The sequence below is a fragment of the Acomys russatus genome, chromosome 7, assembly GCF_903995435.1.
Source record: "Acomys russatus chromosome 7, mAcoRus1.1, whole genome shotgun sequence".
Classification (NCBI taxonomy): domain Eukaryota; kingdom Metazoa; phylum Chordata; class Mammalia; order Rodentia; family Muridae; genus Acomys; species Acomys russatus.
In genome coordinates this window covers 42,196,942-42,209,273 of record NC_067143.1, presented here as the reverse complement: position 1 = coordinate 42,209,273, position 12,332 = coordinate 42,196,942, and the positions used below count along the sequence as shown (strand labels likewise).

Genomic DNA, 12,332 nt, shown 5'->3' with positions numbered 1-12,332 from the left:
ATGATTTCCTGGCTCTCAAGGAAGGGTCTCCTTGAGGCTTCCTCAACTCAGGGAGGAACCACAGGTGGAACCTGAGGAAGCTGCATTCGGTTACTTCCTCACAATGTTCACTCTTGACTAGAAACCCAGACCATCGTGTCTAAAGAAGAGGAAACCAGTTTTCTTGCAGGAAATCATCGTGGAATGCTAACGGCTGTAAACTGTTTGGCAATGTGAAGCAAGCAGCTGAGCAATAGAGACCGTGGAGACGGTTCAGTGAGTCAAGTGATTCAAAAGCATGAGGGTCCACGTCCAGTCCCCAGTAACCGCAAACAAAGCAGCTGGGCGTGGCAAGGCAAGCCTGCAATCCCAGCACCCCAGAAGCACACTCACTAACCCAGACCACCCACCTGACGCCCTGAACCCCAGGTCCCAGTGTGAGGCTGTCTCAAACAGCAAGGTAGACAGATAGATGGTGCTGGAGGAGGAATGGCGCTAAAGGGTTGCCTCTGGCCTCCTCACACTGCTTCCCCAATATGTCCGCGTACCCAGCATGTGACTCTAGACAACTAACTCCAATTGGCACCAATATTTCTGCCTCTAGGAATTTGTCCTAGGGAAACATGAGAGATGAGAACAGTGATGGATTTGCAAACTGGGTACCAGAGCACAGTTGATACCACCTAAATGTACAGCTGTGCGGGCTTTCCTCTGTGAACTGTGGCACAACCTGCCGCCACTCATGTGGCAGCGTGGAGTGATGGTTCCAGGCCTGAGAGGAAGCTCATGACTTATGTCAGACTTCAAAAAGCAGGGAAAAGAATCACAAGGTAATTCAGCTCCAAATTTCGGTTTTGTAAGGATTTGGAGGTGGCGGGGGGGGGGGGGAAGGTTGGAAAGAAAAATGTTAAAAATGTAATACATATATGTGTATATATAAAAATTAAGACTTATGTGATTGATATTTTACTTTTAAAACTTCCATGATTTTACTTTTTAAAAGACAAACACACACTAATCTTAAACTCAAAAAATGTTATTTTGAAGGAATTTCTTTGAAGTGTATTTTATAGACATGTAAGAAAATATCATAGTGGAACTCATTGTTTATATAATTCATATATTCCAATACAGTTATAACTTGCAAAACAAGACAACTGGATAGAGCTATATTTTGTTTTCTTTGTGAAAAGCAGAACTAAATTGTTTTAAACGTTTGAATTAAGCAAACAATTTTGAAATGAAAAGGAATTCTTTTTTTTTTCTTTAAATTGGTTTTTCAAGACAAAGTTTCTCTGTGTAGCCTTGGCTGTCCTGGACTCGCTTTGTAGACCAGGCTGGCCTTGAAGTCACAGCAGTCCACCTGCCTCTGCCTCCTGAGTGCTAGGATTAAAGGTGTGCACCACCACAGCTGGCTTGAAAAGGAATTCTTAAGGCATTTTTTTCCCTGCCAGCCACAGGGCCCCAAGAATTATAGACAGAAACAATGTGCCAAGGTGGTATCCAGAGCAGCCAAACTCTTGACGGGCGTTGAGCTCCTTGAGAAAGGAAGCCCTTGAATCCTGCAGGAGGATAGACATGTGGCTTTGCCCAGTGTCTCTCATTCGATCTGCAGGACACCCATCTGTCTGTCTCAAGACATTTCAGCCCGTAGTTTTGGCTTTGAATCTAGGTCATACACAGACTAAGTCTCACCATTGGCTGCTCTCTCAGAGAGTAGCCCCAAAGAGGATTGCAAACTGCGTGGGCTCATGGAAGCAATGGAAGAAGTAAGTCCGCAACATCTTGGGCACAGGGAGGGAGACAAAAATGCAAGGGGACTCAGAAGTAGAAGGGTTGGGAGAGTTGAGAAACTGAGAGAGGAAAGTCCTCTACTTTATAACTATGTGGGGAGAGAGGGGGTGGGAGGGGGTGTCAAGGGGGATGCTGGGAAAGAAACAACCCATGTGGATATAATTATTCCCCAAAAGCTCCCTCCCCAACCTCACCTTCCTTCTGGCCCAAGAGCTCCTGGCTCAGACAGCCTGTTACCTCATTGTTGGTGCCGACATCCAGCAGGACAGGAAGGCACTGCTGTGGGTTCACTCCTCCGCAGGCGGTGTACAGGGCCAGCTTGCCCACAGGGATGCCCATGCCATAGCAGCCCAGGTCTCCCAAACCCAGTATGCGCTCTCCATCAGTCACCACCACAGCCTGAAAAACACAGTGGGGCGCCCTCAATCAGAAGCACCACCTCCATGACAAAGTGCTCATTTTCAAAGGCCTAGCAGTCAGCCTGACAGCTGCATACCCACTCATTTGGTTGGGAAGAAAGCAGCCAGTCTGGGACAAGGCCAGAGGAGTCATCAACTGCAGGTGGCTGGTCCTTCCTGGCAAGTGGGTGAGAAACCTCACTGAGGCCAAATGACAGGAAGGCAGCGTTCCTTGCATTCTGAGGATGGGTTTGGGAGCTGTAGAAACAGCTGGAGAGAAATCACATCGACTCTCTCTTTTTCTCTCTCTCTTTCTGAGAATCAGGACAGTCTCAGCCTGAAATTCGGGACACGAGACAAGAAGGGAGAGCTGTAAAGGAAAGAAGAAAATGAAAGACAAGCTACTCCACGCTGCTGCTACAGCTGCAGGATTTGAGCTGCTTTGCAGAGAACAGAGTTTGTGATGTTTCCTAGAATTACGATTTCTTATGAAGTCAGAATTCTTTGGTTGCATGAGGATTACTTTTTGGCAAGGAACTGCCAAGGGTCAATTATGTACTAAACGGTTCTGGTTCAAAATTTACCTTCCTGTGTCCAGATCCGCCAGCCTTAATGGTCTTCTTGTAGGATTCTAGGACCCTCTGGATCCTTCTATTTCCCCATTCTTCTTTACCTTTCTCAGCTAGTGTCCCAATAGGAAGCCCTAGTATCTGTCTCAATCTCTGGCTAAGTGAAGATTTTCAGGGGACTCAAAATACTGTATCAACAAAGGATAATGCATGCAGTAAACCTAGAACCCCTATCCAGATCTAGCCAATGAACACCATATTCTCCACAACTGTGCAGAGAGCAGGGACTGACTTGGACATGAACTCTGGTGCCCCCTATTTGATCCCTTCCCCTTGCTGGGGAGATCTGGTGACACTCAGAGGAAGAATAAGCAGACTATCAGGAAGAGACCTGATAGGCTGTGGTCTTATAGTGGGGGAGGAGGTCCCCTTCTGTCACAGACCTAGGGGAGGGAATAGGGTGAAAGAGGGAGGGAGGGGGAATGGGAAGATACAAGTGAGGGGATAACAATTGAGATGGAATCTGAATAAATTACTTAAATAAAAATTTTAAAAAATTGCCTTTATCTATTGAGAGATGCTGATGGGGCTCACGGTGATGACAGCTATGACTATACGATCACGATGGATGTTCATTTATTCATTCACTTAATAAATATCTTTGAAGCACCTGTTTGTTAGTCAGACATATCCTGCTGGAAGGAACTCTAGCTTTGCTTTTATATGAAATTAAATATGTGTGGACAAAAATAAGAGTGGGACATAATTACTAACAGTTATAGCTTTCAGACAGAGGCCTGAATGCAATAGAACAACGCAGGGACAATAGAGATTGAGATATTCCTGTAGGGTGACCCGCTCTGGTAGGTTTTGTAGATGGGGGATATACACACCAGACATTGAACGGGAAACAGTTGTCTGGGTGCAGGTAGAATGAAACACCTTTCAAAGGAAAGAAAGTTAAGATGCTTGTGGACTGTGTGTGAGAAGCAAGGAGGTGCCAATTATATAACTGGCCGAACGGGAAACGAGGTAGAAGTCAGTGAAGGGTTGTGAGCATCAGGCCAAGGGCGATCCCTTGGGGTGACAGTGAAGTTGCTATTTCTTTTTTTAAAATACATTTTATTAATTTATTCACATTACATCTCAATGGTTATCCCATCCCCTGTATCCTCCCATTCTTCCCTCCCTCCCATTTTCCCCTTACTCCCCTCCCCTATGACTGTGGAAGTTGCTATTTCTATGTCACTGTACGAGCTCACTGTCATGGGCTCCTGTTGTTTCTGCAAGGGTTAAGCCCACAGACATCTCATCCATCTGTTGGAACCTGGCTCTTAACCAGGGTTGAAGACTAGCTCTAACCTACAGATGTGACCCCACAGTACCCATGGGTGTATAAAGAGTTAGTTTGTCTATGGAGGGAAAATGCTAGGATAAAGAGGAGAAGACCTATCCTTGCCCTGGAAGAGCTTGTGGTTCAATGTAGAAAGGTGTCTTCCCACTTCTTTACCTCTCCAGGGGTCACACACACACACACACACACACACACACACACACACAGAGGCAACTTTTGCCTTTTTGTAGAGAAAGTGCAAAGATTCTTACAAACACTCCTCAGCCTCAGGAAGTGAGATCTGGAGCGTGCAGGAGATCCATGAAAATTGTGCTAATTCCCTCTCAATCGCTCTATAGCTTTTGTGGTGGGTGGTCACAACCACTCTCCCACACTCCCTCTCTCAATCATGGTCTGCACACAGGAATGTCTAAGGCTGTTAATTCCACACACAAGTGAGCAAGAGGAAGCTCAAAGGCTTCCAGGAGGTCTACATATACGTGTCATATATCAGCCAAGTCGTAGTAACTGGGATGATGGTTCTATGTTAGTTACCTTAGAAGTCTCTATGACTTGTAAAGGTCACCTTGGCAAGTGCTGGACACCCCTCCCCCCAGTCAGACTTTAGGTTTCTGGTTTAGGGGTGTTTCTGCCACTCAGTCTCACTGGGATAAAGCAAGCACGCTCTCAGCAAGTCCCACCCCGCCTTAGCACCCAGTCTTTGTACCTGTCTCTGACCTTGTCCTGGCAGCATTTCCAGCTACAGCCTGTGCGTCATGCATCCTCTGGAGCTCCAGACTCCACATTTCGCTACTATCTGTCCAAATCAAAGCTCACTGATTCAGGCTCCCATTCTGTAGGATACACACACACACACACACACACACACACACACACACACACACACACACACACATACTTTTTTTTCTCTCTCTTTTTAGAAAGAAGTTGTTGTATACCTATTTGCTCTGAATTAAAACATTTCTTCCTGTGGAGAAGAGGGATAGGCTACTAAGAAGTAAACACAACACACAGGGCTCAGGGACTCTAAGCTTACAGGAAGTTCCTGAAAGTTACAGAATCCACAAGATTATATAAGCTGCAACTCTTGCTGAGGAAGAAACTCTTTGAATGGTCAGTTGCCAGCAGGTTGAGCAGGGAGCTCCAGGGTTGCAGTTTTTGTGAGTTATCTCCATATTGAGCTGGGATTTTCAGTGATGCAGCTGCCTAGGAGTTACCTAGTAAGTAGCCTCTGAACCATACTCCCCAGTAAACTCACTGGTTCACTAAGGTATACTTAGGTGGGATCGTTTCTTTGGTCTGTTGTTAGTATCCTATCTGGGGTGAATGTTTATTCATGTCTCCTCAGGAAAAATCACTTAACAGCAGCAAACAGCACACAATTAAACCCAAGCAGCCAACTACTCTAATGCATTATTCCTCCAACCCTACGATGATGACGAGGCCATCAGTGCTGTCTCCCAGACTGGGAATGTTTCAGGGAATCCCACTGTATGTTCCATTCTTCCAAAGTGAATGCCTCACCATCTATCATCAAATTTTAGTTCCACTGTGCAAATGGTTGACTTGGCACAAAAACTTCTCAAACTGCTTGACTCCGCTTATGTCTTTTAGTCCCTCCTGCTAGCCAGTGTCAAGTTCATTGTCTGCAAAGTTTATCTTTATCATGCCATTTCCAGGATCAAAGACTGTGCTGCCTAGTTTTATTTCAGCTTGACGGGAGTTAATGTCATTTTGGAAGAGGGGACTCTTAATTGAGAAAAATTCCTCCACAAGATTTGCCTGCAGGCAAGTGTGTAGTACATGCTCTTGATGGCTGATTGATGTAGGAGAGCTCAGCCCATTGTGGGTGGGGCCATGCTTGGGATGGTAGTCCTAGGTGTTATAAGAAAGCAAGGTGAACATGCCATGAGGGAACAAGGCAATAATCAGTGATCCCACATGCCTTCAGCTTCAATTCCTGTCTCCAGGTTCCTGTCTTGAGTTCTGTCCCCTTTTCTTTTGGTATTGGATTATAAGTTATTTGATGAAATAAACACCTTCTTCCACAAGTTGCTTTTGATCATGATGTTTTATCACAAAGGCAGGAACTCTAGCTAAGACAAAGACCTTCATTGATTTTTAATTGCCCCCAAGTCTTTATTTTGTTTAAAATATCTTCTCAAAGTTACCATTTCTGTGCCTCTCTATGTAACTGCAGCCTCTTGCTACTAGTCTCTTCACTCTGAGAAATGCATCTTTCTCTCAGACTTTATATTCATCTTTTTTTCTGGAGGATTTTTTTTCTTGTCCTTCTTCAGCTGAATAAATGGAGTTTGTGTTCCCTAGAAACCGTTAGCATTTGTTATACCTAATACACACACTCCCTGTCACCTTCTTACCTTCTGCAAACACTTATTAAGAACCTGCTGGGTACTGAGACTCACATAAAATGCCACTGTTGGGGACTGCCATTTGTATGTCTCATATTCCTTTCAAATCCTGTCACTTCCTATCCAAATGGATTCTTACATCCTTTTCTCTTTTGAATCTTTTTACTTTGCTGTCTTCCGGTCATGGGCTAGGGAGGGCTAAAGGCCCTTTGGGGTCCTACACATGGAACAAGGAGCTCTGGGATTTTGTTTCCTATCAGGGTCATACTTGGCATGGCCAGCAATGGACTGGCTCCAGGGCTTGGAGGCCCCCAAGGCCAAGGCGTGGAGCTGGACAATTTCTCTGTAAAGCTGTGGCCAAATGTCCCAGACACAGAGTTGTGAGGAGCTCTGCTTGTGCCAGCATGGAGGAACTAGAGTGACTTTGTGGTACCCATAATTCTGCTGTCTGATGAACTTTATTAATTTGTCTTCTGCGTCCTTGATTGAGGGATAAAAAAAAAGCTGTGATTAATAAACTTCCTAGCTTGGGTCATCAACTGCGCACAGTCCTCCTGACCCTAGCTTTTGACACTTTCTCTTCTCATCAGTGGTCTCACCCTCAGAGTCCAAGGATGAACTCAGGAAGAACTGCTGGTCCAGTTCACCTTTGCTCTTGTTTCCCCATATCTTCCAAGTGAAAGACCACCCACTTGTCTATAATTTTTCTTTGTGCCCCGTCAAGTGTGCCCAGATGGCTCTCAAGTTCTGTTGATCCTGCCTGCTCCATCCGTCTGGCATCTTCATATCATTTCTGTTGCCTTTGACCAGACAATCTGTCACAAACCACTCTTGTGATTTTCTGACTGTTCTTTTCACTCTTGAAGTCTCTCCATCCTATTTTATTTTTACAGACCACATCTGAGTGTATCAGTTTCTTACACCCTTACAAGACAAAGATCAGACATCATCTTATCTTGACTTTAATTTTCTATGTACTGTTGGTCCACTCTGTCTTTTATATTCTTCTGTCTTTTCCATACTCCATCCTAACTAAAATATTTCCAGTTTAGAATGGGATTCACACTTCCCTCTCTATGTGGCATTTTAGCCACCAACTCTTTAATTTCCTTGATTGGAATTCTACTATTTTTGTGTGGTTCAAGGAACAATTCAAAATTCACTTGTCTCCAGGAAACCTCCCTTCTGAGTTTCTCATTCTTTTCCTTTGAATTCCCAGAGCATTTTTCCTTGCCCAAAGTAGCCATCGTTCTTTTCATTGTATAAACACAAATATTCTAGTCATGTTTCTATGTCTTTCATAATAGCTGTAAGATTTTTTAGGGGCAATAGTGGGTTATTATTCCTTAGATGTTGGCTCTGAGGCCTGCAGTGTGACATATACTCAATTAGTCAGGCAAACTATAGTTCCAACAGTGCATAAAGTGGCTTCTCGGCTAGCCAGGGGTCAAAGCCAGTATAGTTAAGTTCAGAGAGAAGATATTGCCTCTCATTACTTCTGATAGCAACGGAATTAGTGCTGGGAACCACTTAACTAGTTCTCTGGGTTGCCAAGGGCCCGGAGAAAAGTCTGGGCAGTGTCTTTGGGTTTGAAAAGCCAGCAACGATTTCTGGAATGACGGAGATCCAATTTCCTTATTTGGTTCTTGAAGAAGTCATAGCATCCTTCGTTTCTTAGACAAATGGGGAGGTTTGAAGGATGGTATGCTGTTTTCCTTCTTGCTCGCCTTCCTCAAATGCATGACTTTTCTGATTTATTGGGTACATCCCTGAGTTTCACTAACCAAAGACTGGCTGGGAGATTGTAAGGCCTCGTTTGCTCTTGGGCTGTTTTAGATTTATAGCTATGATCATGGGCTGCCTGCAAATGTTTTCAAACCACTCTTTCTTCTTCCTTTTGTTTTACCCTTCCCTCTCATGATCCTCCTTCTCTCTTTCCTTCTCCATAGAGAACATAAATAACGTCCATTCCTTAATTTCAAAGCTTGCTTCCACTACTCACTTGCAAAGAACCTAGCCTCTCAGATTCCTAGTCTCTAAGGCAGAGATAACAAGAAGCCCCATGGCTGTCAAGGGAATCAAGTCAGTCTGTGCGAACCACTTGTGTAATCCTGCATGAAGTGGGGCTAGTAATGTCTGCCCAAGGTTGTTCCTTATTCAGGAAGGAAGGAGTTGTTTTGCTACTTCCGCTCTTAGCCATCAGCCTATCTGGAGAATTTTCTCTATCTGAGCCTCCTTGCCCAGAAGCTATACCTCTTCCCAAGATCAGCCTACAGCCCAGGAATCCAAAAGCCTGCCCCTCTCCTACAACAGCCATCCCAACTCCCAACCTGCCTCATAGGTTTTGTTGAGTCTTCCATAGACCTCACTACAGCCCTCTGCTCTATCCTGCCACCTTCCCATGCAGAGATGTTGACCCAAGAGCCCTTCCTAACAAGGTAATTTCTGTCTCAGAAAATTTTTTTAGAAGTCCATTCTCTGATGCTGACAGAGACGATGTGTTCTACATTTTGGGCCTGTGCATGATAGGTAGACACCAGGTCTTAGCAATTTTAACACCTTTGCCACTGGGGCTCAGTGATGGAGGTTGCTGCTTTGGCCCCACCATCCAGAGGCCTCTCTCCTCAGAAGTGTTGGTACTAGGCTGGGAGAGATATTTAGGACTCCAGGGAGCTGACAGGGAGAAAAGTTCTCAGTGGAGCCTTTCTCCTGCTGTAGACAATGCATACTCTAGGAAGAAGGTAGGACAGCAATTCTCACTTCTTTGTATGATTTATCCTGGACAGCTCTGGGTGACGTCTTTCTGGAAGAAGAAAGGCCACAAAGCTTCATAATCCTGGATCTGAGCCCTAGGATCCTCATAGTCATCTTCTCCTGCACTTCTGTTTCCTGGCTTTCTGGCTAGGACACCACAGAAAGTTATTTTTTAAATCTTGCACACTGATTCAGAAGCTCCTCGGAAATCAGTTCTCTTCTCTTCCCTAGCCAAACAGCCGGCAACACTAGGATCCAAAGACTTCCCAGGCTCCAAGAAACTGCCTCTCTGAATCAGCCACGGGAGGAGAAGGAGCATAGCAGCAAGATGTCCCTTGGAGAACGCAGCACTGTCCCTGTGGGTGACTCTGTGAGCGTCACGCATGCTCCTCTCAGCAATGTCCACTTGACCCTTGCATGCTCTTCTGAGCAATGGCCCCTCCTCCTGTTCATCTTTCCTTCTGGGCCCAGCTTAGGGGTTTCAGAAGGAATACTTGCCAAGATTTGATCTCAGTGACCTGTGAAGACGTCCCCATGTGAGCTCTGAAGGGGTGATGAGAGGGGAGTTCCTATGAGAATGGGGAGATCTTTGTCCCCCTCTTTTTTAATGTTTAGATTTTATAGTTTTTTGTCCTTTAAACTTTTTATTTATTCACTTTATATCTTGATTGTAGGCCCCTCCTTCCTCTCTTCCCAGGCCCACCCTCCCTCTCTTCTTCCTAGCTTCTCTCCCCTACTCCTCAGAAAGGAACCCCCCTCCCCCTGCACCAACCCACCCCAGCATATCAAGCTTTTTTAGGGAACAAGAAACACTGCAGCTTGGAACATTCTGAACTTCCAAAAGAGTACCTTGGGTCACAGGGGAGGGAACCTTCGGAGAAAGGCTGTTGAGTGGGCCAGGGTAGAGTATGGGGTGGGGTAGCCCAGTCAGTTCCTATTAGTTTGTTTATGCAACGTGACACAGGCTATGTTCAGAGTGCTTCTAGAGAAGCCAAAAATTCAAGTGCTTTTATATTTATTATTTTAAATGAAATATGATTTAAAAATACCGCCTATAAAAATTCAAAAATTTTAACAGCCACCAAAGGCTAAACCAAGCGTATCTGGGGACAAGGCATGTGACTACCCATTTGTGGCCTCTGATTCCCAGAAGAGCCTCTGTTGCCCTGGCTGCCCTTGATCCTGCATAGCTGCAGGTGGTCACCAGACACTCTTTTTATTTTTTTATTAATGTATTCCAATTACAACTCAATTGTTATCCCATCACTTGTATGCTCCCATTCTTCCCTCCCTCCCACTTTCACCCTATTCCCCTCCCCTAGGTCTATGACCAAGGGGGTCCTCCTCCCCCACTATATGCTCATAGGCTATCAAGTCTCATCTTGGTAGCCTGCTTATTCTTTCTTTGAGTGCCATCAGGCCTCCCCACCAAGCCAGACACTCTTTAAAGTGAGACAGGAATAAAGGGTGAATGCTGTCCCAGGCATTTACCTGTCCTCTTTGGAGCCTCATGGCCGGGCAGGCTGGGCAGCTTGTCTTGTCTGCATCTTGCCCTGTAAGTTGCTGTCTTTGGCTGCAGAGGCATAGTATTCTGTCCTTGCTGCCAGGTATACCCATCTAAGCAGAGTGTGAGCCCATTGAATTTGGTCCTTCACATCTTTATTATGGGGCTTCAGGGAGCTTTGTCAGAGGGCATGCTTACTTAAGGGTGGCCAAATGCAACTGAGAGATGTCACTCACCAGCCTAGATCAACTCACATGCCTTACATCCTTTCCTGGTGTCTGGATGTCTGTTTTGGAGCCTACTTGAAACACTCTTCCTCTAGAGAGACTTTAAAGCTATGTTTCTGTTCCTTTAATCACTGTCACCACGTTTCTGGCATTCAATATTTAGAAGGGTCTCAGAATATGTTTATTAAAGTCAATAGCTACTTACTCCCATGACTCTACTTTGAATTTACATTCTGGGTTTTCAATCGCGGCACAAAGAATCTGGAGACAAAGCTCCTTTCTTTTTCACTTTGGAATTCTTATGGGATGACTTGATAATAATTGTACATTATAAGAAAACAACTGAAACCTAAGGTTTGATGCCTGTGCTGGCCTAGAAGAAAGGGTTCTTTTTTAATTCCAGTTGAGGAAGAGGAATTTCCTTTAGTTGCTCTGATTGCTCATAATTTGCCTGAAGGTACTGTATGTGTTGTCTGTATTCCTGGCACAGTGGCTGGTACATGGAAGATGCTTCATGTATCTGTTGACTGAGTTTATTCGCCCCGGCAAGCATCTGCTAAGGGGTACCACGCACAAGGTTTCTCTGTGGTTGAGCGGCCCGAGCATGTGGAAAAGATGAGTGTGCAGGGCTTCAGCATTGTGCCCACTCAGGTTAGCCTAAAGTTAGCCCAATAAGTGAGCTGGCTTCCCTTAACGTCCTCAATAGTTTATTATAGTTCCACCCGGGACACACCCTGGAAACATGTTTCCCTGGGACAGTGGCCAAAACTTTCAAGGCCAAGGCTTTACACACAAAACTGGAGTCCAGGCGGAGACACACAGGGCAAAGTCACACCCGGATGGAGATGGAGGATGAACCACTAACTGGAGCCAGCACTGACCCTTGGCTGCAGCTCAGACCTGGATGCAGACAGCCAAGGTCGTAACCTTTTCTACTCTTGTTCTGAGTGCTCACATTCCTGAAGAGAGCCTGATGAGGGTAGAAAACCATTAGAAGCTGGTAGGAAGAAGCTCTATTTGGTATCCTTTGGTGAGGAACAAGGTGCTCAGGGAACTAGCAGGGGCAGAGGGAGAGGGACCCTGCAGATAAAACAGTAGAGATTCATGGCATCCCAGGGGAGCTAAGGTGAGGTGAAGTGTGGGCTCCCTAGCTACACAGTGTTTAGATCCAGTACCTTCTCACTCCCGGGCTGGAAATTTCCTCATTAAGGAGCCATCAGCTTCACTCATGTTGCTTCCAGAAATGATAATTGCCTCAGGTGCCAGATCCCTCAAACTCCTCCATACAGTTGGAGTTCCATATTATAATCTCTTCTTTGTCTCCCTAAATGTTTTGAAGAGCCATGATGTCTGGGAACCAGTGGCAGGTTAATTTTGTCAC

General features: G+C 45.3%; 1 protein-coding gene across 1 annotated transcript in view; it reads right to left on the bottom strand.

Annotated features, from left to right (window-relative positions):
* Me3 (malic enzyme 3) overlaps positions 1-12,332 on the bottom strand; it is a 174,367-nt gene that overhangs the window by 48,950 nt on the left and 113,085 nt on the right. The window contains exon 5 of the mRNA XM_051148890.1: positions 2,011-2,172. Coding sequence (XP_051004847.1) covers positions 2,011-2,172 — 162 coding nt within the window. The remainder of the gene's footprint in view (positions 1-2,010; positions 2,173-12,332) is intronic.